We start from the raw sequence: 26,637 nt of genomic DNA, 5'->3' as shown, positions 1-26,637 counted from the left end.
AGACAAAGCTCATACCCTTCTATCAATAATAGTCAGCCCCTTCTCTGAGAAGAGGAACATGGAAGCAATGGCTCACTTCCTTCACATCAGGCCTCACTGCTCTTCCTGATCAAAGAGATTTGGGTATTGGGAGGGAGAGGCATCTGAACTTTAGGTGAATTCAATTCCTTATCCCTGTTCTTCCTTCTACTGCCACCAGATCAATCAGCATCTTATCCAGTCTTATCAGTAACATCCCCCACATATTTTTGAATGATCACATGGTAGTTTCATAAGCCATCAATGGTACACAGGGGAATCACTACGTCCACAGAGCTGCTTGATGTCTCTTGGTGTGTGCTATGTTCCCTGCCACAACTTTCTTTAAAAATTACTTAAAAGATAAATGAAAGAGTCTTTAGCATCATCTTAGTTACAAGAATAGCTCTCGAGGACACAGGGCCTGCACAGAAATTATTCGTGTTTCTATTTTTACAAAATGAGATAGGAGGTTGGAGCCTAATGCTTGGTGTGGCTTAAAAAACAACATTTCACTATAAAGTAAATGACTATAAAGTGAGATAAAGCAAGCTATGTCTAAATTACAATACAGAGCATCATTTTCACATGTGATATATACCAGTGGTGGCTAACCTTTTTGGGCTCCCGTGCCGAAAATTATGCATTCGTGTGCCAGCACCCAGAAGGCAATGCGTGTGGGGGGGCGCCCTCTGCACATGCGACCCCCCTGCACAGCCCGAGCACCTCTGTGCATGCGTGCCTCCCCTGCCCCCGCCAGATACCCGACAATCAGCTGTCGGGCGTGTAGCACGCACACATGAGCAGTAGGGCTCTTCCAGGCAACCTCTCACTTGCTGGCAGAAGTGGCTCAGCGTGCCACTTCTGGCACTCATGCCATAGGTTCGTCATCACGGACATATACAAATGTACAAAACCTCCAGGTTAATTTGGACATCACACTGGTAGTCCTCAACTTGTGACCAAAATTGGGACCAGAATCTCAGTCATTAAGAAAACAGTCATTAAGCAAAAATTACGGCTTCCCTCTGCTTGCATCCTTTCCTGATGGCTTCCCCACTGACTTTCTGGGAAAGCTGGCAGAAAAAGTTGCAAATGGCAATCACATGATCATGAGGCACTTGGCAACCAGTCATAAATGTAAGTTGGTTGCCCAAGTGCCCCAAATGCTATCTTATGACCATATGACCAGGGCACAAGCATGATGTTTTACAGTGGCCAAAAGAGCTTTTTGTAATAGGTGACACTCTTCCCTATTCATTGCATCCTCCTAAACTTGAAGCTACTAACCCTGCTTGCCAATGGATTAAATATATCTGTTGATACCCATTTAGTGAAGGGAGTTGATATTTGCATCTCTCATTCCTTTAGGCACATTAATTGACTGCCAGCTTTAAAAGGAACAGAGGGCCATACATGAATGAATTTTCCGCATCCTGTTCAGCACATATCTGGATTTGGACATATACAGAATCTGTGATAGTCCAGCTGAGAGTCATCAATTCCCAACATAAAGACACCAGTTATAGAAATAATCCACAACTGCTCAATTTCAAGGACAAGGAATTCAGAGAAAGGATCTACCGAAGAGAGGCAATGGGTTTGAACTCACCAACGTTATATGAGGGAATTGCCACCTTCACTCTGATGGCTTCATTCCCCTATGCATTAGAGGGGCCCACCACGGTCCAGGGGTCGCGAACGTCCTCCGGGGGTGTGCTTTTTGTGAAAAGGCTCCGTGGCTTTTCGGAGTGGCTCACGGCTCTCAAAAGTGCGGTTCGGGCTTTCGGGTAAGCCATTTACCGGAAAGCTCACGGGGGGCGTTTCTTGATGAAGTGCGGTGGGTCCTGGAGCAGGGGCCCGCGTGCCGCCGGGCGGCCGCGTGCACCGGGCGCGGCGCCCGCTGATGCGCCGCCATAAAAGGTGGGGTCGCTTGAGGTTATTATCCTAGCGGTGCCATGTTGTACATCAAAGAGGCTGCAGGTAGGTTCAAACCAAACTAAGTTATATGAAATCAAGTCTCCTGGAATTTCTTTCAAGGGCAGCCAGGCAGTCTGACAGATATATTTGATTTGATGTCAGAACTATATATTTTATTCTAGAACAAGACATTGAAGGATCTTAAATTGTTTGTTTATCTTAGAGTGAGGCATGGGATTTTTTTTTCCACCTCTCTATTCCAGTCATAGACTTCCCTATCTTTTCCTTGAACTCAGACAATTTAAGGTGATAATTCCTATGACTGTGGAGGGATCTGGATTGGAAGGACAAAGAAGATTCAGCACATGGGTGGACATGCCTGTAGCTCCTGCCACGTGTACTTTAAATGCCATGCCTTTTATGATGATCATATGCCAGCTAGAGAGGAGGTACACAAACCCAGAAAAAGCTGCAGGTGCTCCATACAGATCTTCATGTGCATCCGATTTTGATTTCTCTGCATAGTCCTAATAAGTTTGTCAAATGATTGTGTGCATCCTGATTTCTTTGTTTTCAATTTTGCTTCAAGACGAATGAAGTAATCTTTGATTCTGTCTCTCAAAAGATTCGGGCAAAGATCCTTCTTCTGAAATGAAAATTTACCCTAAGAATCCTGGACTTTATGATCCAATGACTGCATGAATCTTTTCCTTTTGCTTTGTCGTAATTTTGGCTGGAACATTCTGGCATGCTTTGACCTCTCACTCATTACAGTATTTTTCAGTGGATTGTAAGCAAAGTTCATACAGTACTGAAAAAAATCTCACTGCAGGGCTTCTTTCCAAGAACAGAAACGAATCCAGGACCACTTGGCTAAGTACAAATTTCCAACTAGGTCAGAAGTAAACGCTGCAGGAATTAAATGCATGAATGCCACGGAAAGTAACATGCTTCTGTCTCTTCTAATGTCTAGTACTGCAAAAGGCTCCATTTCATTGTATTGCATTGCCCATCTTGCCACTTCCGTAAGTGGTAGATTATGTTGCAGAATACATGTGGGCAGGGTCCCAATGCTGCAAAGATGCACACGTTTTATAATCCTGAATAGATTCAGTTCAAGCACAGAGTGGTACAGAGTGGTTCAACTACTACTCCTTTTTTTTTTTTAAGTATAAGGGGAAAAAATAAAATTAAAAACAATGGTATGTCTTTCAGGTATGAACCAGCAACTTTCTATATATAGAACTAAACAACTTACAATAGTTCATTTAGTGAGCGTTCAAAGTTACAACGGCACTGAAAAAAGTAACTTATGACCGTTTCCCACTTACAATTGTTGAAGCAACATCATGGTCATGTGATCAAAATTCAGACGTTTGGCAACTGGTTCAGATTTATGACGGTTGCTGTGTCCCGGGGTCACCTGATTAACTTTTGTGACCTTCTGATAAGCAAAGTCAATGGGGAAGCCAGATTCACTCAACAACTTAATGACTGTAGTGATTCATTTAACAACGGTGGCAAGAAAGATTGTAAAATGGTGCAAGATTCACTTAACGACTGTCCCACTTAGCAACAGAAATTTTATTTTGGGTTCAATTGTGGTCGTAAGTCGAGGACTACCTGTACCAACAGGACTCATAGTAAAGCTGGCTCTGAAAGGTATTAAAGACTGTGGTCAGCGCTGATTGAATTGAATTCTACCCTTGCAGAGTCGCTGATGAATTGCTGGGGTTAACCTGCAACAAACTAAAACATGTATTCCAAAGTAGACAGGCACACCACAATGTCATATGGGAAAGTGTATTTTTCGGTGGAGCACAAAAGCAAGCTTTTAAGTCACTTTGATGGCAGTTGAGGGACTGGTGACTGGTAGATAATGATGTACTTCAGAAATATTCATCAGTCTATTCCTGTGAGAAGGCAACTGGCTAGTGTGGATAAGCCACTTTTTGTTTTAAAATAAACAAAATATCAAAGGACAAAGAAACACCAACAGCTTTATAGCAGAATACAAAAAAAACAACAACCCAGAGCCACATATTATCTTCATTGTTGAAAAACATGCAATACCTCTGGCTTAACTGTTCTAAAGATGTCAACAAAGAAAACTCTGTAGATTTTAATGACTGTAGGGGTCAAATCTCAAATTTATAATTATCAGCAGACTGGTTCACTCAGCAATACGTAAATTACCATGAAAAAAATCTTCTTTTCTTCATGAGTTTAAAGCTCATTTTGACTTGCTTCCTCCCCCTTCTCTTGCTCCCACTGAGAGACAATTAGAAAAAAAACACTCCAGATACTGAATGGACCTATTCACTTGGACAAATTATCCCCTAGCAACAGTCTTTTAAAATTTTCTTTCTTTTCACTTCTGATGCATTCAAATGAGGACACAAAGGCCTGCCTGTCATGAATCGTACTCGGACTTTTGGGGGAAAGGCTAGTGCAGCACACCCCAGTGAACACAGTTACGTTTTAGTGTTCTCTTTCGGTGGTTTTACAGATACAATTTCACCCTTATTTTGCAACTCCCATCTGTAGGCCAATCAAATTCCAATAATGCCAAACTCTCTTTCTGTACATGGGAAAGAGATAGATAGCTAGAGAGGAAAACAAAAGATAGAGGAAGTGGAGGGTTTGGCGTGAAAAATCATCGATCAGCTCAGGGGCTTGCTAATTTTGGTAGTCATCCATCCAGCTGTTTTAGGCAGTTAATCTCAGAAAAATGTCCTTTTTCACTGAGGAATAGTTGGTTCATTTTTAAAAATAAAACATAACATTCTCATTATTTTGACTCGCTATTTGAGAGAATAAAGTAATTTAATAAAAGGATGCTGTTGATTGTCCTCGGCACTGAGGAATAAGAATTGATCTTAACAAGTGACTTATTTCTCCATCCCAAAAACAGTGTTAAATTAATTAATCCCATTAGCTTTAAATGAGGAGGGAAAACAAGCTATGGATTGCCTGCTAACCTCAGAAGGCCAAATAGCCAAGGTTATAAAACCATCCCAGCTCAGAATACTGAGTCATAAATAAAAGGGCCATTTATTAAGCCCAACCCCCTGCAACTATTAACAGAGGTAGCATTAAAAACTTTGAAAAGTAAAGCCTAAGCCAATTTTATGCAAAAGTTCAGAATTATTTAATAAAAAGCAGTCTGTGCCTGAACCTTAGCTGAAAAACAATTTTGGCCAATCAGATATGATAGCATCTGTTTTTGCCCTGGGACCACTTTACTTTTTATGCACATTGTTCATTGTAAAATAAAAACAGACAACAAGATCCCCATAAACTGTTCCTTTGCTATTTATCACATTCTGGATACCCATTGTAAAAATACTTTTAATTTTCAAAAGGGAAAGCTGGCAGGTTGCATGAAATGTATTTACAATACTTTTTTCTGGATCCGGTATTGGCCCCACCAGCACTCATAGAAAACAATAAATGGCCAGTGGTTACAGCCAGCACTTTATTGGCCTCTGAAGAGAAACTATTAATAATTCCAACGATAAGAAGCTTCCTGAAAATAAGGCGTTTGTTTACTTTGTGGATAATGGGTTGGCTTGGCAATCATGGCAACCATTCTGTAAATAATTATAACAGAATAATTTAAGAATAACAGGTTGGAAAGGACCTGGGAGTTCTTCTAGTCCAACTCTGTGCTGAGGCAGGAAACCCTATACCATTTCAGACAAGTGGTTGTCTAATCTCTTCTTAAAAAACCTTCAGCGTTGGAGCACTTACAATTTCTGAAGGCAAGCCATTCCACTGATTGTTCTCACTGTCAGCAAATTTCTCCTTAGTTCAAGTTGGTTCTCTTGATTATCCCTCCAGGTATCCATTTTGTGACAGCATTTTCTCAAAGTTCTAAATATTCCAAAGATTGTCTACACTTGTTATTGTATACAATTTAATTGTGTTAGGAATAACATAATTAAGGGAGGAAAGTTTCCCCCTTTTCAATATTTAACATATCAGCTGAAGCCTCCTGAAGCCTTAAATCAAGGATCTTCAAACTTGGCAAATTTAAGACTTGTGGACTTCAACTCCCAGAATTCCTGAGCTAACATGTCTGGAGGAAGAATTCTGGGAGTTGAAGTCCACAAGTCTTAGAGCTGTCAAGTTTGAAGACCCCTGCCTTAAATAGTAGTGCTATGTAATGAAGAACAAATGTGGGGAAGTACTTTTACTTCCCAACAGTGTAACTCATTGGTTGGGTTCATATAACATTTTTAATTCATCAAATCAACCCATTTTCTGTGTTCACATAACATAATGACCCATATTTATCAAATGGACAGGGTTCATATAATATGTAAACTCCACTGGACTCAACATGTTATGCAGAAACAACTGATAGAGCTTTAAGTCACCAGGTTATCACACTTAATGGATCTAACCAATATCTGGTGAGATTCAAATATCTTTCCAATGTTTTATTTCACTTGCAGAAGGCACTGCACTTTATCAGCAGTAAATATATCCATCTTTCTTAATGTGCAAGCAAGCAAGACAGAAAAAGAAGAGGAAAGAAAGACAGAAAGAAAGAAAGAAAGAAAGAAAGAAAGAAAGAAAGAAAGAAAGAAAGAAAGAAAGAAAGAAAGAAAGAAAGAAAGAAAGAAAGAAAAAGAAAGAAGGAAGGAAGGAAGGAAGATTAAAAAATGGTCCTTCTAAATCTGTAATGTAGAAAGAAAAACAATTGGCTACTTCTGTTTCAAGGAAAATCTGCTGGTTGTCTTCTATTCAGACGGCTCTTTAAATCTGTAGATTAAAAACCTCTCAAATTGTAATGGCACAATTGGTACAAATAATCTGGAGGAAATCAGATTAGTTTTGTTATGGTTCCATTTCTCAGCAACACAATAAGACCTTCTAAAACACAAGGTGTGACTTTGGCCAGATTTCTTTAAATAAATGAAATCTCTATTATGAAACTGCCTTCTTGGGAATTAACTATTGCACTGCACTATATATAACTTTTGGTGCTTACTTTTTAAAATAGAGAGCAATTTTAGGAGCAAAGACTAGAGTGGGTAAAACAATGGTTAACTGATGAAATGTAGACCTAGTTGTTAACTAGACAGGCTCTTAATCCAATATACCTTTGAATAAGTAAATTAAGCAAAGGAAACAACACTGTTATAGGAATTAATATCATCCAGAACATGAGACAATCATACACCTGTTCAACTAGCATAGCATAGCTGGCTAGAGAATTCTGGGAGTTGGTCCACAAGTCTTAAAGTTGCCAAGTTTGGAGACCTCTGATAGACAGTCCTTGATTTACAATTGACCATTCAAAGTTACCTTGTATCTCCTTGGAGGTACTTACAAATTGGTTCCAAAGTTCCAATGACCACTCCCCCTGGTCACATGACTGCATGTCAGGCACCTGGCCCACATTTACGGCTCTTTGTAGGAACCCCTGGTCACCTGACCACATTTTATTACTGTTTTGCCAAAAAATGGCATTTCTTTCTGGTTTTCAACAAAACTGGCCCATAGTGAATCATAATCGGTTCACTTAATGACTCCAGCATTAGTTTTATGACTGTTGCATTTACTTAATGACCATTGCAAAATAGATTGTAAAATCAGATCAGTCATGAAGATGAACTGTTTTATGACTGTCATGACTTGTGACTGGAATGGGCAGTTGTGAGTTACCTGTTTTCTTTCTCATGAACGAAACAAAGTGTACATGTCTTATCACATCGGTAATCAATTTGCCAGAACAAGACAGGCTGTGTCACAGCTCATGGTTTTGTGAAGAGCAGTTTCTAGTGTGGCCAATAGTGAGGGGTGCATCAGCTACAGGACAGCAATCCTAATTCCTGGTTTATCTTTACCTAAATCTTAAACATATATGAGACTATGGTGAAGTTGCCATCATCTAAAGATGAAGTAGGGACATAAGCAGAGAGAATAAAAGCCAGGAATCTCAACAATTGCAATTCTGGCTCTCCCAGATGTGGTCATTAAATCATCATGCGGGTTGTTAAGCAGAGATTTGGAGGAAAAAAAACCCTTCCAAAATGTAGGCACCAAGTCATGGAAGAAGTGCCATAAATCGATTTCCCACGACTCTTTTCTCAGGATGTAAGACGTAATAATAGAACACAGTGTGGCTAAATGCACCAACAATGTTTCGCTTTAATATTTTTCCTGTTTTGAAATTATCTGATTTGGAAATCAAACTCAGAAGTGCAATTTATTCCGAGGCACTTGTGAGCATATCCTACCTCAAAAGGAAGGGCCATTTTTGGCAGCATTCTTGGAATGCATTGATGCCTAATCAAGAAATTAACTCAAAGTAGCCCTTGAGCTGTGATTGCAATGGAGTCTACACATTACAGTTGTAATTGTAGTAAGGTGTGATGGTAGTAAAGCAAATCAGTCACATAACTAATACAACCTTTTATCACCTTTTTTGCAGGGTTTGTTAAGCAAATCATAAAGCAAACCCATGGTTCGCTATTGGTCAGTTGTGTTGACTACCAAAAGTAAATGTCAGTTTTCAGCCAAAAACTGTCATAAAGAGTCATGTGACCACAGAGATGCTGCAAATGGCTGTAAATGCAAGTCAGTTGCAAAGCATCCAAAATTCTCTTGTTAGGGAGGGAAGGTCTGACTGTCAAAACTTCAAATCCAGGTGATAAGTAAGCCCAGGTAGGTCCATTCGTAACTTTGACCAGTAGCTAAATGACCAGTCATAAGTCAAGGACTACTTGTAGTCTAGTATAATCCATTTCAGTTTTGCATACATCCAGTCAATTATGCAAGTCTACTATGCACATCTATGTGCAAAAATTCCATTATCCACTTGTAGATGCTCTTCAGGGGTTTTGGGCCACCGTTCCCATGATTTCTTGCTACTGGCTGGGTCTCACAGGAGCTGCTATTAAGTTTGGAGACAGAGCAAGATAAAGTTCATAGTTTCAACCATGTGAGCAGAATGAGGAAATGGGATTCGCCTTATGAGACGGGTGTTGTCTGTCATAAACTCTGGAGATCCGGATGGAGATAAAGACCCCCAGCAAATATTTATAACATGAATAATGTTCAACGTTCATCTTTTGTCTACTGTTAGCTGACTGACAAAGCAGGGGATAACAGGAGGAGACTGATACAAGTAGCCTCCTTCACTAGGAGCTAAAAACAGGTATCTACTCTAATTGCAGCTGAGATTTGCATTTGCTTAACATAGGAATACAGTGTTCCTATTCTGCATAGAAGCAAAGGACGTTCTGAGAACTGTGCCAGTCAGAAAAACATGTTAATGTCAAGATTTGACTACCCCACAATCTGTGGTCTGATGAAAGAGTAATAATAAGGTATTAGCCAAATGGCTATATTTGGGGGGAAGGGGGGAACCCTTGATTTTTCTTTAGAAGGCACAGTGGCAATTGGCAAGCATGTCCTCTTAGGGATCTCAGTTAAATTGACCTCAGTGCTCCAAATCAAACAGTTTAAATCTGACACCAAGCCTTCTAATCACACTTATTTGAATCACAGTTTGTACAAACTGTTTTTAGAATCAAGGCGAGGCTTGTTAATTATTTGTCTGTACCATAGTAATTTGTTTGTGTCCTGCCTTTACCTAACGACTTTCATTCCTTGTTTCATGTGCCCTTAAGGGCTGTAACTTGGAGACCAAGGGCATTTATACTGTATTCCAGCCCAGAGTCATTTCCTTATGAGATAGATGGCAAATAAATTCAATAAATGCATAAATAAGTAAATTCTGCCTTTCTCCAACCTGGTCTTACATCAGATGTCTTGAAACTTTAACCTCCTGGAAAGTCAAAGAATAACTTGGGTAGGATTTCTGAGAATTTTGGTTCTAACACATCTGGAAGACTTCAAGTGAAGGAATGTGGCAGCGCAGATATCTAAAGTATTAACATAGGTATTGACATGCCTGTAGTTTACTCATAATAGTTATTTTATTCACTGTGGACCTACCACTTAGCACAATGGAGCCAGAAACAAAATGGTATTCAACATACACCAGCATCACAAAAAATATAATAATGTAAGACACTTTTTTATTTAATATAATAAAATAAAAATAAACAATTTTAATGCTAGTGGAGCTACGCAGGTAAGTCCTTGGCTTGTGACCACGGGTACTTATTCTGAGTTCCAAACTTCCAGCACCCCATCCCATCCTGTGGCCACGTGATTACATTTTAGGTGCTTGGCATTTTCAGCCATTTACAGCACCTTGTGGTCCGAAAATGTTACCTCTTTGCTGAACACCAGCATTTACTTCTGTTTTTCAGCAAAACCAGGTCATAGTGAACCATTGGTCTGCTTAATGACTGTGGTGATTGTGGCTTGTGCTTAATGATTGTAACCTTTGTTTAACAATTGCTGTGAGAAGGTCTGTAAAATTGGGTTGTTTCAGGGATGGCCCATTTTACAACCATCATGACTTATGGCCCTGATGGGCAGGCTCCATTACAGTCATAGATTGAGGCCTATCTGTAGTATCAATATATCTACAGCATTGTACAGTAAATGGCTTTTACTGATTTATGAATGAGGGTAAATATGTGTCCTAGGATTGTTAGACATGTGATTCCAAAGTACCATATTTTTCTTTCTGTAAAAATTATAGGTAGATTCATTTCTAGCTTCCTTTCTCTACCAGTTTGTGTATTTATATTAGATCCTGGTAGGAATAGCAATTACACTTATATACAGCTTCACAGTGCCTTACAGCCCTTTCTAAGCAGTTTACAGAGTCAGCATATTGTGCCCCAACAATCTGGGTCATTTTACCAACCTCGGAAGGATGGAAGACTGAGTCAATCTTCCAGTCAGCTAGAAAAACAAGATCTAACTGAACCCCCTTTTTAAAGAAGCACGTCCCAAGTGGCCCGTTCTGTCTCCATACAAATACTAATGTCTCTGGCTGAGAGGTAGGAAAGGCAGGAAAAACTCTTTTTCTTGATTACTAAGAAAGAGTCAGGAGAAAGAGTCACAGTTCCTGGGGCAGCTTTTAAATTCTCTTTGGATGCAATGCTAATTTAAACACAGATTGTTTTATTGCAAAAGAAAGGGAGGGGACGGATTTGAAAGGTTACAAGTGAAAGTGATTTGCATTTTGAGAAGCATCAGAAATGCACAGATATATTTTGTCAGAGTAATCTTTTGTGTAGTCTACATAAAGTAGTTTTAACTTCCAAGCAATTTCCTCTACTATCTGCAAATGAAAGACTTTCAAGGAAGACATCCCATGGCTGACATAAAACTTTACACCTGAAGAAGCCCCAAAGAGATTATTTTCATGGGGAATGTGAAATTAACAGGGATACATCTTGAAACAGGCAAAAACTCTGATATGGATATTGTTTTAAAATCTTAGCCATCTTCTCTGTCATTCAGCATATTTGGGAGATAAAATACAAGGCTAAGATAAAACAATGTTAATTGCAACACACAACTGATTAGATTTAATTTTTTTATTTATTGAAGCATTCTTTAAACCATTTGTTTACTGATTATGTGACATCAAGTTAGTGTTACCTCATAAGAACCACATTAATAGAGTTGGTTCAGGACAATCTCTTCCTAATGTGATCCTTCAGATCTTCAAACGATGCACCTATTGTCACTGTAATTGAGTCAATTTTCTACTAAATGATTATCTAAAATATATATCATATATGGATGTCACTTATTATATTTTTATTGCACTTCATTACCAAGTAATAATAAAAATACATTTAAATCCACAAATATGAACCTACCATCCTTATCCTTGTATCTGATTAAATTTAAGCCATAGGAGCTAAGATTATGGTCCAAGGTGTGAAGGGTATGAAGGCATATAACTTCACAAAGCAAATAAAACACTTACCCAATATATAATGCTCTATTTTCATGAACACAAGAGGAGCTCCAATAATGTATAGAACCTGTAGAAACTATTAAATGGTGGAAATATCTAGTTCGGGGTCTCCAATCTTGGCAACTTTAAGACTTGTGGACTTCACCTCCCAGAATTCCTCAGCCAGTAACCCTACTATATCAAGTAAAGCTTGCATAAAACTTGCATAAGAACTTCCAGGTAATTCTAAGGTTGTAAGCTAGGCTGAGTATTGACAGAAATATCCCCAAAGAAGGAAATAATAAATACGGTAATTTCCATATTGTTGCTAAGAAAACTATGTAGATGTATCCATCTCATCACCTGGAATTCAGCTCGACTTCAAGTGGATTTCCCTTTTTCACATCACACATTGTCTACTAATCTGCCATGAGAAACATATGCCATCTACTAAAATAATTTTACATCACACTGCAATATTTATTTGTTAAAATCTTATTTCTATTCACCTGAAATGACCATTTCTCTTCTGTAAGAATCTCTTTTCCACTTAAGCCTATAACTTAATTCTTTCATTTTCTTCACGCTCTAATTTCCTTCTATGGCTCCACCGCATATTCCGCATGGCACTCTTAAGTAAGTGATTCTAAATCTATGCACTTGACTTTCCAATCTTTTGCCTTGAGTTCCTAATAGCTAGCTCCTACTGACCTGGCTCACATATTGTATTAAGTTAAGCAGAGGAGGTATTCAGCAGGTTCTGACCAGTTCTGGAGAACCGGTAGCGGAAATTTTGAGTAGTTTGGAGAACTGGCAAATACACCTCTGACTGGAGATTTTACAGTATCCTTCCCTTGCCATGCCCACCAAGCCATGCCCACAGAACCTGTAGTAAAAAAAAAAAATTGAATTCCCCCACTGAAGTTAAGGCATGGTTAACATATCTATGGAGATTCTCAGTCATTCAGGTCATGGTTGCCCCAAAGGTGCTTTTTCAAAAGGCAACTGGACTTTCTTTGGTTGTTTTTTCTTGAAGACATTTCACTTCTCATTCAAAAAGCTTCATCCAGAACCAATAAAGCTTTTTGGATGAGAAGCAAAACAAAGGAAGTCCAGTTGCTTTACACCACTTTACATCATTAAAACACAAACAAGCAAATCACACTGTAACTTAGCATAATGCCTGAACTCACCGGTGTCTTCTTGGAGAGTAGAACGGTTCTCTCATACTACTAGACAGTTATAGAATCTACTTTATTGTTATTTTACATATTGCTGAGATCCATCAACGAATGCCTGATCCTAAAGGCACACTCTTTAAGTTTTTGATTTAAATCTATGTATAGAAGATCAAAACTAATTGGAACTCATGTTTCATTTTCATAAAAACCCATTAATGGATACTTTAAAAAGTTTTTTTAAACAAACAAACATACATACATTATAATGATAGGGTAAATGAAGAGGAAACATTTTGTTGCTTCTCTTGAAAAAGCACCAGAAGTCATAAATCTCTGTCAACCTATTACAAACCATCCCATACATCTCCCTTGAACCTAGTGCATTTGAGATAAGTTTCTCCCCTATGATTTATGTTCTGGCACAGGTTCTTCAGTGACCACTGAGAAGTTTGAAGATGTATCTGGAGACACATGTCCTAAGTAAATTTGGTAACCCTGAAATTAAAAAGAAACAAAGAACAAAATGGAACTAGAAAAGCACTACGGGTTATGGACTCTATCCTTTCATGATGTCATACCTTAGAAGTCCCATTTCTAGAAAATAAATGAAAAGAAAGTTTATTTATTTATTAAATTTCTATGCCACCCCATCTCACTGATAACAGCGACTATTAAAAATGACTGTGAACAAGCAAATAGCAATTTTCAACAGCAAGGATACTAATAGAAGATTCTGAGAACACTCAAGATATTTTGATTCAGTTTAGAAAAGACCACACTGTCACCCCTGATTTAATTTAAATAGTATTTTAGAGATGCTAAAAGCTCGATCCTCTTGGTCAGGTACTTACATAATCGTCATGATAGATTCCTTGTTTTTGAACAGAACTTTTTACTTCCATAGAAAACTTTTCAAACTCGGGTTTCACTGTCCTCAGTAGTGTAACTGTCTGGAGGGATGAGTATGCTTGCTTTGCTTCAAGATCATATTTGTCTCCTCTCCTCCATGAACCATTCCCTAAGGGAGAAATAAAAATATTTACAGTTCCAAACTATGGACTATAAAGAGCTTGTTTTCCTCTTTTCCTTTGGCTGTATTTTCCTATGCATTGCTTTGCATTGATTTAGCAAAGATGAACCAAGAAGCACCTAGATGGGGAACTCCGTTGTATGGCCTGTAGCCTGTGGGCCAGAGATTCCCCCTTCTTGCTCTAGGAAAAGAATCCATGAACATCTAAATATACTTTAATTGTATTAACTTGAGTTGGTGCATCTTCAGTCCATCTCAGTGCAATTAAAGCGTCAGGATTCTAGCAGTTACCGCAATTAAATCATGAGTCGCAAGCCAAACTTCCAAAATTTCAAAGGATTTATTGGGAGTTAACATGTTGGCATGTTCTGGATATAGCCAACTCTGAGACATGTAATTCACTGTCACCCTTGACCCTGGTTTTTCCCCACCCCTCTGGGTGTATCATAATTCATATTCTCCAACAAAGCATGTCCATAGCCAAGAGTCATCAATCATGTTCTCCAATTAGAGATTTGCATGGCAGAAACTTCAGTCGCCTAGGTGCAATCTCTGAAAAATATGAATGGAATGCATTTTCGATTCCAAACTACTGCACGGCTCTTTCAAACTCCTTCTCCCCCCTCTTTCTGTTGGCAACTATAAAATGGGCATAGAAATGTTTTATGAATTGACATTAAGCTCTTACATGTTCCTTAATTGTAATTACCTCCTATGAGATAAATTCATACGGATTCTTGAAATAAAGAGTTACATTGAAAAGGAATTGTGTAAAGACTTCAAAAGAGAAAGATAATTATTTGCAGAAAATTCAGGATGAAAAAACAATATGCATGGAAAGGAGCATACCTATCCTTTGGGACGAGTAAAGAATTATCAAAAGTGACAAATGATGGGATAATTTAATATTATGTGCTGTGAGAATTCCAGAACAAAACTTGTGACCTGTTTTTTTTTTAACCTTGTAAATTTTATTTATTATTAATTTAATTGCTGCCCATCTTGCCAAAAGGCGACTCTGGGTGGTTATAAGGTTAAATTGCTCTGATTAAGAAGAAAAAATAGAGGAAAAAAACAGGAAACGATTCCATCTTTTTATCTTCAGTCTAGTGGAAAATCCTTGTGTATTATTTCCTACATTAAGCAAAATAAAATACAGGATTGACAGTGGATGGCCATGCATTGCAAAAAAAAATTAAAAAAAATAATCAGAAACAAACAGAGAAGAGGCTTTGAGTTTAATATGGGGATAAAGTGTCCTTTGAAAAAAATTAAGAGAAAAGGTCACACTGTCTCTTTAATACCTTTGGACATAAAACTCAAGACATGCCTAAAAATATCAAGATTCAAATGTCAAAACAAAATGAATTGAGGCTGTAATCAATTGTGGCCAGGTATGAAAAACAGCCATTTGTTCCTATTGCCAAAGTATTATCCCACCCAGGTCAAGTAAGGGTAAATATGAGAGAGAATATCTGGATAATTGAGTACTTGTTCTATTATGAAGTCAAGGATAATCCCTTGCTTTCTTCCTAATTTCAAATACACAGTTGGGGAGAAAATTAAGATATTTCCTAATAGCCTCACTGTACTTCTGAAAACCATTAAACCGTATCCCATTCAAGCTGGAAAAAAAAAGTTGGGTCTCTGATCCATCCACAATGCTTAAATTTTACCACACCATTTCTACTGGCCATGGCAGAATCTCAACATTCTTTGAATTGGAAAGTTCAAAAAGGTTTAATGGTCCTCCTAAATACAGTGTGCCATGTTTTATAGACAGCTGTGCCTCTGTCCATCCTGGCTCTCCTTGATCTCTCTATGGCCTTCAATACCACCAACCATGCCATCCTTCTGGACTGGTTGAGGGAGCTGGAAGTGGAGGGCATTGGTTCTCCTCCTTTCTTTGAGGTGGGTTCCTTGTCCCTGAAGACCACATCCAGAAGCTATAGTTCTGGAAGTTCTGCCATGCATGCTGGAAGTGGCACACAGACCCATCTGTCTAGCCATGCCAGCCACTGCCTGTTGCTCTTGCGGGTTCTGGCACACACATGTGTGCCGGCCAGCTGGTCTTTGTGTGCGTGGGAGTGCCAAAAACTGGAAGAACAGCTCCCTGGAGTGCATGCGTGCACTGGCCAGCTGGTCTTTGCATGCATATGCATGTTAGAAACCAGAAGACCAGGTGGCCAACAGGTATGCGTGTGCTGGGAAGCTAAGCTTCTGGTTTCTGGCGCTCCCACACGCATGTCAGGGAGCTGTTCTTCCAGTTTCTGGCACATGCACACACGCTCCCATTTTGGCACTTGGTGCCGAAAAGGTTAGCCACCACTGCTATAGTTGGTCCAGAAAGCAGTGGTAAAGTAGTTATGGGCACAGTTCATTTATGCACTTGTGGAACAGCTACTCCACAAGCTGTATCAGCTTCCAGCAGGCTTTTGGATGCAACCGAAGCTGCTGGTTGTCACCTTTAAAGCTCACACAGCATAGGAATAGGTTACCTGTGAAACTTCCTTCTCCCAAGAACATCCGCTCCCTAGGAAGAATATGCTACAGCAGGCATGTCAAACTGATGGCCCACAGGCCACATACAGCCTGTGCAGGCCACTCCCACCCCGGCTCCGCAAGGACAAAAAATATCCCGATACGTCACGAAACAGGCCGCGATGTGATCGGGTTTGACACCCATCTCTCTTTTAGATTTTGTCACCTCATGGAATTTATAATGTTGCTTTGCTGGTGGCTGTTCCTGTATTCTGGCATGATCTTGCCTCCAATACATCAAAAGCTCCACCTGTGTTTGCTTTCAGAAAAGCTATTAAGACCTGGCTTTTTCTGTAGATGTTTGGATCCAGTTGAATAGAGTCCCCTTTGGGTTGTTTAATTATCATGTTTGGCCATCAATTTATATTTTGGCTAGGGTTTTGAAAGGTATGTGGTTATTTCTTTGGTTTATTGTTTGCTTTTCGCTCTACGCCACCCAGAGTCACATTGTTTGACTTGGGTGGCTCAACAATCCATCAAATACATAATTAAAATAATTCTCACCAGCAAGGTCTGTCATGTGGTAAAGAGTTGTTTCTTACATCAACTGCCAGAAATGGGCAGATCCAATGCAGCTATTGCAAAAATTCTTTGATGTGAGCTATTTTCTGTTAAGACAGTGGACCATATGAGCAGGCAGCAAAGCTCACAACAAATCAATAGGGTCTTAGTATTACAGGACTATATGCTTGTTCTTAGTTTATTATGTATAACTTTAATCTAGACATGGAAACCTTGCCAGCCATGTGAGAAATAAAGCTGCAGTTATACAGAAAGCATAATTTCACTACCATATTGCTGTATGAATTTTTTCGTCTTGTTTTCTTGTCTTGATGCTTTGAACTTTTCTTTTTTAATTTATTGGGTTTTTTTGTAAAAGAGTAAGATTGTGAATGACTATGAGATACCACTTAGAGACGAAGGTATACAAATGATAATTAATGCATAGATGCACTATTGCTGAAATTATTGAACTAATTACACTACTTGTTAGTTACAGAATCACAAGCTAATGCTGACAACATGGTTAACCATATTGCAACACTGCCATTCTGCTACTATTCCTATTTATTTCTGTCTGTTCAGTCACTCAAAAAAGAGCATGCACTCCAAAGCTTGCAAGACTATATCCAGAAACATCTGTAAACTCAACAATCCAATCTGTATATACTGTAAGGAGAAGCATTTTAGACAACTCATTTCTGGATTTATATCATGCTAAATCATTATATGGTTTGCTCTTTTTGGAGTAAAATAAATGTGTGAACCCAACCAGTTTATGGCTTGTTAACATATAATACCCAAGGCATTGTAATTTACAGGCAGCCCTTAACTTACAACCACTCACTTAGTGACCGTTTGAAGTTACAACAGCACTAAATAAAAAGTAAGTTACAACCAATCTGCACACTTACAACATCACATGACCAGCATCCCCTGGTCACATGATCAAAATTTGGGTGCTTGGCAACCAACCTGTATTTCTGATTGTTGCAGCCTCCTATGATCATGTGATTATCATGTATGACTTTCCCCAGCCAGCTTCTGATAAATAAAGTCAATGAGGAAAGTTGGATTTGCTTAATGAACACATGATTCACTTAACAACTGCAGCAATAAAAGGTCAAAAAAATAGGCATAACTCACTCCGCAGCCACTTTGCTTAACAACATACTGTTAGGATTCCGGCAGTTACCCCCATTTAAATCATGAGTCTCGAGCCAAACTTCCAAAATTTCAAAAGGATTTATTGGGAGTTAACATGTCCGGCACTGCCTGGGTAAAGACGACTCTGAGACACATACCGGGGCCTTTTGCCTAAAAACATCAGTCGTCTTATACGCCGGCAAATACGGTAATTCATTGTCACCCTTGATTCTGGTTTTCCCCCACCCCCTGGGTGTATTGTAATTCATATTCTCCAATGGGACACATCCCTAGCCAAGAGTCATCAATCAAGCTCTCCAGTTAGAATTTTGCGTGGCAGAAACTTCAGTCCCTAGTTACTATCTTTGAAAACTATTTATGGAATGCACTTATGGTTGCAATGCTCCCCCTCTCCCTTTCTGTTGGCAACTTTAAAAAGACCATAGAAATATTTTATGAGTTGACACATACATTGTGGACCTAACTGTGGTTGTAAGTCAAGGATTCTCCATATTAACTTAGCATTGTTTTAAAAATCCAAGCTTATTTAGTCCAAAAGAAAAATAGCACTTTTTAATCATTTGGCTGAGGCAAAAGAGACCATTAAGTTGAAAAATATCAGCTGCGTAACTTGGGAATACTCCTGGAGCCAATGTCGCCAGGTAATTTGGGCAGCACTACATAGTTATTCTCCAGGACAACTGTTTAGCCTGATCCATAGGAATAGTATGGCCATAGTATTCTGTGACCTAGTATTGAATTTATGTTTTACAAACAAAGAAGTAAAGGGAGACTAGTACAGATCTATTTCAAGCTATTTAGCTCTCATCAACTAGCCTTCTGGGATTCGAACCTGGGCTACTTGCATATTAGGTAGATGTATTAACCTCTAAAACATAAATTCAATTCAAAAATAGTTTGTCGTGAAAGCGACTGCCTGTAAACACTCCTTGATTGGGCTGAAAGGCGAAAACGGAAGCAGCGTGCTCTGTCCCATAATTTGGTAGACCAGGTTGACCTGACCAAAAAAAAAAAAAAAAAACTGCACTCAGTGACCTAGTAGTTTTTGGATTGGACAGCAAGAACACATGGCATGTAGAACACATCGCATACCTTGATAAAGCTTATTTAAGCCAATTTGGAGGTATCAAGTTTATTTTTGACTCCTGGCAACTGCCTGGACAAGTATCTGCAGTTTTCTCGAAATGGTTTGCCACTGTCCCCTTCCTAGGGCTGAGAGTGTAGCCCAAGGTCACCCAGCTAGCTTGTTATCTAAGGCAGGGGTCTCCAACCTTGGCAACTTTAAGACTTGTGGACTTCAATTCCCAGAGTTCCTCAGCCAACTCAGCCAGTTGAAGTCCACAAGTCTTAAAGTTGCCAAGGTTGGAGACCCCTGATCTAAGGCAAGACTGCAGCTCCCAGGTTCCTAGTTTCTAACCTGCTGCCTTAACCACTAACCAAAAGTGGTTCAGCTGGTACATATTATGTGACAAGAAGAGAGCTCTCTTGGTTGTGACATAATGTTAATAGAACACCTGTCCTACAGAAGCATAACTAAAGCAGTCTTTTCAAGCATTTCAGCTTTGATCAATTTGTTATTATTTGTCTGGACATTTTAAGACAGTAAGTTTATACCAAACTGTATTTTCACTGCCTTTTAATTTTTATGATTATTTTTGCTAAGGTATTTATTTTGCAAAGTACTCAAAGTAATAGCGTCACATAGGTATGCAATTTATTTATATATGTGCAAGTACACATAGACACACACACACACACGCACACACACAAACACTTGTGATATATTTTAATGAAGGGTAATTTATAAATACGGTATAAATAAATAAAAATAAATAAATAAATACATAAGCAAACAAGCTGACTTCCTAGAAATAACTTTCAATGAAGCTAAACACTAAAGTCAAGCCTTGGACATTGTCCATTAAATAATTTGCAAGACCCACAAACCGCACACACACTTGCTTTGATGGCAAGTTCTTCCTGCATCTAAACATGCTACCTTGGGGAATTCCTACGCAAGAATGCTATTTCAAGTGAAGTTTTATTTGTTAAATGACCTCTCTTCTCAAACTGCACCATGGATATTGCTCCACTGAAACTTACTACTAAAAGGAGGAACTAATAAAAATGAAACAGAACTCAAATATTTAAACTATTTTTTTCGCCACTCAGCTAATTTCCGGTAATGCAAGTTAAGAAGTATAACCCAAACACGATATTGAAGGGCACAATAGCTATAATTCTCAGCCTGAAGTCAGCAAATAGAAAAGAATAAATGGTGCTTTTCTGATCAGGGTATTTATGAGTAGCCAGTGTGACTTTCAAAATTTGCCTTATTACATACAAATACAGTCTTCCCTAACTTAAGTGTTCTCCAGATGTGTTTGATTGTTTCCAATTATTTCTGGGATTTATGTCCATTAGCCATGCCGGCTGAAATGAAAGGAAGTAAATTAAAACACTTCTGGAAATGTCAGCCTTGCAAGGTAGTCCAGACAAGAGACCTACCCAGAAGTACTAGCTCTATCTTTATCCCAAGGTTGCATTAATCTTGAAAATCTGAAAATATATTTGCTCCCTCTCATCTTTATATTCCATAAAACCAGGGGTGGGATTAAAAAAATCTCAGCAAATGGTTTGCTGCCCGGTTGCTGGGTGGGTGTGGCCTACCAGAACTTCCTGTGTCCGGCTTCCGGTGGGCCTCTAGAGCCCGGGGAAGGCCGTTTTCGCCCTCCCAAGGGTCCAGAGGTTTCCCCCCGGGCCTTTGGAAGGGCAAAACCACCCTCCCCTGGGCTCTGGAGGCCCTCCAGAAGCCAGAAACAGGCCCGTTTTGTGACTTCCGTTTTTTCTGGGAGGGCCGTTTTTTGCTTCCCAAGGGTCCAGAGATTTTCCCCGGGCTTCTGGGAGGGCGAAAACTGCCTCCCCCGGGCTCTGGAGGCCCTCCGGAAGCCAGAAACAGACGTGTTTCCGGACTTCCGGAGGGCCTGTTTTTCCCTCTCCCAGAGCCTCTGCTCGGACTCTGCACTTACTTCCATCGAAAAAGGGCTTCGTGGAGACTCTTGGGAGGGGCGGGGCAGGCCAGCTGGTCGACTGAAATACCAGTTCGGCGAACCTGATATAACTTTAACATCCAAATCGCCCGAACCGGTAGAATCCCACCCCTGCATAAAACTAGGGGGGATCCCTTCTGAGACATTTGCCATGTTGCCTTTCCTTCTGTAGGCTCAGCTGCTGACCTCTTATCTAACCATCACTTCCTCCTTTCTCCCAAGGTTATTGCCACAAACCATTAAAGGAAAACAGGGGGAATTAATCCTGTTTTGACCTAGGTTCTTCCCAAGATCATGAAGCAGACTGCTCATCCTGATAAAACCCTTTATTTAGGTTAAAGGGAATTCCTCTCCAGCAAAGTCCCGGCAAACAGTCTTTCATGAGATTTCACAACTACAGACCTTTATCAGGCTTGGAGAATTGCCAAGCTGATATCTTCCAAATGCCACACTGTAGCAGAAATTACTTGGCAAGAAGTCAGAAACAGATCTTCATCCTAATAAATTGAACTAATTGTCTCCTGCAAACACCACTCCCCTTTCACTCCTCTTTATTCCCTATGGGAGGGGCCATTCACCATCCACCTAAGCCTTTATTGCCAAGTCGACCCTTGTTCCTTAACTGTTCCCTTCTTCTGGTAGCTTTGTGCATGCATACATTGAGAACAGGCTCCAGCTTTTCTTCTGCCCCACCGATCTCCGATTCTGAAGGCAGCTGATAACTGTCAGATGGCCCTGGCCCTTTCTCTGCCTCCGACGCAGAGCACTCATCAGAGCCTTCCAGGACTGGCCCATGTTCCTCCCCAGCCTCCTCACTGTCTGAGTCTGCCGCCAGCTCTGCTGGCTGCTGCCACAACAAACCCAGAGCTATCCCTTGAGGCACAAATGACAAGCCCAGACTATGGTAATAAAGTTTGGACATGCTATGAGAGCACCCCATTGGAAAATCTTGGCCAGGTTGGAGACAATCAATGTGGTTGCTAATAAACACTGATTTGATGGCACTTAATTAACCAATCAATCAATACTAATTTAGGTCTCAGCAGATGATATCACCTGCCTTTCTCTTGGCTTGGAAACTAAGCAGGATCAGGCTTAGTTAGCATCTGGAGCGGGCCACAATGAAAGTCCAGGAGTACAGGCTAAATTGAAAACTTGAAAGACAATCACAAATCATTTACATTTTGCTACCAAGCAAATTGAAAAGTTGTGCCGGTTAACTAGGAGTTAAGTTCATCTGGTGGGCCTTTTATAACATCTTATAGTTTAAGAAGACCAAATGATGCCTAGCCAATCAGAGTGTGATGCAGTCTTACACCATAATAACGCACATTCAAAACCAGACTGGCTCAGCTGTAAGAACTCACAGAAGATTCAGAGAAACAAGTGTTTCTCAAAGTAAATCATTTTACAGAATAGCTAAATTTTTTGAAAACAGCATGGGAAGCAACCATGAACGAAATTAACTTCCACTGTATTAACCATGGATCTGCTTACTTTTTTTTTTTGCCAAATGTCATAATTCAAATGCTTGTTTGAAAGGTTACAACTACTTGCTTAAAAACTAACACCATCCCTAAAATGTTAGCGTGTTTAGTAAAATCTTGCAATCCAGTGGAAGACAGAAATTACATTACCATATGATGAACTGTTGAAAAGTTCAATATTGAAGAAAGCATGATCTCCGCTAGTCATTCCTTGCCGATGTGCAGCCAGCATGATGTTCCGTACTGCGTCACTGCTGGCACACATGATCACAACTGGTGGAAATAAATGGAAAACAGAGATAAGAAGCCATTCCTCAAAGACCAGGAACAGACTGTCAAATTTCTGAAAAGCTGGAGACAATGACAGACGGTCCTCTGGTTGCTTTGTTTTTGTTTTTAATTCATGGCTATACAAAGGACATCCACAACACCAGGGTATTCAGTGTGAAAAACAGTCAACGAAAGGCCAACTTTCACCAACACTTTTACGGGATAGCAGTTCCTAAGTTAACCAACATTAAGTTCCTGATTTTATGCAAGCATCAAAATAAAATAAATACTAATAAAGATGAACTGTTCCAGAAATCTGCATACTTTGGACCTGTGAAATGAGCAGATGATGGACTAGAAAAAAACAACCAGGTTTGGCAAAGTTGGGTAAGAAGAAGGAAAGGCCATGAATAAGGTGGATAGACTGCTGGTATGCCTCTCTGTCTCTATCTCTGTCTGTCTGTCTGTCTGTCTGTCTGTCTGTCTGTCTGTCTGTCTCTCTCTCTCTCTCTCTCTCTCACACACACACACACAAAACAAAAACAAATAAAAGACAAATAGTTCTCATCCCTTCATCAACGCCACCCTGAACAGCAGCACTTGGTGACAATGAGGCTAACCCTAAAATTGAGGCCCAAGCCTCAACTTCAACTGTTGAAGGCCCTGCAGCCTCTCAAAGGATTCTCAGTGGAGTCTCCTTAAAGGAGGTGTGGATTACCAAGGGCAGGTCCAAAGGATGTCACTTGTCCTTACAGTGACCAGCATGCAATCTGACTAGTTAATTAAAAGCATTTAAAATGCTTAGCACTGACTAGAGCCGTGATGGTAAACCCATGATACATGTGTCAAAAGCAACATGTCACAGCATTTTGAGTGATATGCCAGCATTTACCATCACCTGGCACCAACTATTCTTGAAAGTACATTCCATTCTCATGTGATTTTGGAGGCTGTGGGGGCCACAAGAGAACGGAGGGTGTTTTTGTGTGGCTTATGGAGCCTCCAAAAATTGCATGAGAATGAGGCATGCTTTCATGTGGTTTGTGGAGGCTGAAGAGGCTATGGAAGAGCATTCTCTAAAGCTGCTTCAAGAACGAAGGCCTTGTGCAACCTGAAGCAGCCTTTGGTAGGCTGCAGGGACCTTCAACAGAGAGATAACACAACCTGAAAATAAGTGTTGCATGACATATTCTGGGGAGCACTGGGCAACTGGGGCAATTGTGTTGTTCCCCGAAGCTTATGCTCCTTGGGAACAGCAATGAAGTGGCCTTTTTGTGTAGCAATGGTTGTGCTAGGGCAGAAGTTGAGGCCTGGCCTCGTTATTGTCACTGAGTGCCGCTGTTCGGGTGGCCTTGATGAGGGGGAGGGGAGATAAAGAACTGTTTCTCTTTGGGGGGGGCAAGGGTGTGATATGCCAACAGAGTCCTGTTAGGGATTTCCCAAAAGGTTCATCATTAGTGGGCTAGATAATGCTTAACAAGATTCAGAAAAAGTCTCATAATAATTATGGTAAACTCATCTACTTAAAAGAAATAAACAATTGGGAACAATTTTTTTTCCTGAATTCACACACAAATATATATAAGGCATATTATACATCATATTTAATTTACATTTATTGTATATACATGTCATATTTTATGAAATCTAGCTATACGCCTAAAGGAGGACTGGCTGGAGAATTCTGGGAGTTGAAGTCCATGCATCTTAAATCTGCCAAGGATTTAGGATTCCAATAGTAACCACAACCAGCTATTTGACCCGACTTAGCCTCCCTTGCCCAGTATAACCCAGCCAGCAGCGACTCTCTGGGGTTTCAGACAGAAAAGGCTGTTTCCCAGCTAGGCAGAAATAATCAAGATCTTGGGAGATGAAAGGTGAGGTGTGGGGGAAAGGAAAAACAATAAGGTACAACAATAACTAAATAATAATAAATAATTTTATTAGAAAGGTCAACTTTGTGAAATTCAGCTTGATTCCTGTCACAGCATGTAGATTGTTTTGATATCTGTACAGAAATGCTCTTCCATTGCCTTCTTTCAGAATTTCTCTTTTCCAATTTAATCTTTAAGTGCACAATTGCTTGATGATGTATATCTTAAAATCCAGTGTAATGATGAAACTAATAGATTTGACACTGGGGTGACCCAGGTTTCTAAACGGTCTTTAATCATGAAAGCTTATTGATGACTTGGACCAGCTCCCTTCTCTTCTCTCAGAGTAATTTATAAGATTATTGTGGTAAACAATGAATAGGAATATTATATATGCTGCCTTGAATTTATAAACAAAAGGTAGAATACATTGTAAATCTAACAATATATAAATCTATATTAGGGTAAACCAAAGGAACACAAATAATGCATGATCTTTCAAGTTCTCCAAAACTTGACAAAATGTGACAGAAATAAAAACAAAGGAGGAAGAAGATTCAAAGCTCGGGTAAGGTGTTCAAAGCATGAAATTTGCACTTCCAATTTATTAAAAGAGTTAAAGATAATGGACTGAAAAAAATCCATATAAATGTTGCTGGTATCAGACTACATCAGTTTTAAGGAACACAGAAAATGATTCCTCTTCCTAGCTCTAAAAAAATAGACTTTAAACTGACAGATTCAAAACAGATTCAAACTGTCATAATCTATTCCCAGAAATTTACTTAGCCTTAAAGTGGACAAAAACATTTTTGGCCATACTCGCCAACTGGGTACTTGGGAACAATTTTTAAAGGAGAGTGTGAAGCCAGCCATTATTTGTTCAACACGTATTTTCATGCGTTATAATATTGCCTCAAAGAATATTTTCATTTTCTTTAGATGATGTTTCCATTTATTCATACACAAGTCTTCCTAGATAATAATTCTTTAGCAGCTCCTTTTCTATGTACCTCCAAGATAGGTTTGAAATAGTTACCCATATCAAGATCACTGGCAGATCATCTCTAAAAACTCTTTATTTGGATGTCTAGATATCTATTTACCCAGACAATTTATGAACAAATGCTATCACCATTGCTGCATATTGCTGAGACTTCCTGAGTAATGTTTAAACTCAAGGTCGTATGTTGTTGTTGTTTTGCAATAGGAGAGGGAATATTTTCCTATTACTGTATTTCTTTTTCGAGGAAGTCAAAAAGAAAAAAAGAGTTAAGCAGGTATTTTATTTTAAGATTTTAATATATTGCAATCTAGGACCTCCTTGATATATAGACATCAATGCTACTATAATCTGCTTTGTTCAGTTTTCATATCCACGATTAAAGGTATTGCCAAAGGAAAAGTAGGTTTTGGGGAAAAAATGAACTAGATCTCCAAATAGGTTGTTAGAACTTGTTTTCTCCTGAGTAAAAACTTTGGGGACTTGTCAGCTCAATGACTCCCAATTGCTTGGCTTTAACATGGTTAACTGCATGACAATTTATCTGTTATAAAGATGAGGATTTTGATAACATTTAGATTGAACAGCCTACTAGTCTGAAGGATCTGCTGAGTCTGAAGCTGTGAGAATCTTGCTGAGGCAAAACAACCCCAGAATAAATATGAAGCCAATATGAAGTTGCTTGTTGTCAACAAACATCAAAAAGATCTATTAATATTAGTCTCCATAGTTACTATGAATAGTAAAA

General features: G+C 39.3%; 1 protein-coding gene across 5 annotated transcripts in view; it reads right to left on the bottom strand.

Moving 5' to 3' along the window:
* Nucleotides 1–26,637, bottom strand: part of NPR3 (natriuretic peptide receptor 3) — an 89,025-nt gene that overhangs the window by 48,782 nt on the left and 13,606 nt on the right. For all 5 annotated transcript variants that reach the window (XR_015748263.1, XM_026666383.2, XM_087958536.1 and 2 more), the window contains exons 2-3: nt 22,893–23,015; nt 13,818–13,984 (exon numbers count right to left, since the gene is read on the bottom strand). Coding sequence is in view for 4 of the 5 variants with exons in the window: in XM_026666383.2 (XP_026522168.1) it covers nt 13,818–13,984; nt 22,893–23,015 (290 nt within the window). In the remaining variant the exon portion in view is untranslated. The remainder of the gene's footprint in view (nt 1–13,817; nt 13,985–22,892; nt 23,016–26,637) is intronic.

Source organism: Notechis scutatus, chromosome 2, assembly GCF_049901735.1.
Source record: "Notechis scutatus isolate UNSWTSFEM ecotype Mainland chromosome 2, rNotScu1.2, whole genome shotgun sequence".
In the NCBI taxonomy this organism is placed as follows: domain Eukaryota; kingdom Metazoa; phylum Chordata; class Lepidosauria; order Squamata; family Elapidae; genus Notechis; species Notechis scutatus.
Note: the sequence above shows the minus strand (reverse complement) of the source record. Positions and strands in the feature narration are given on the sequence as shown.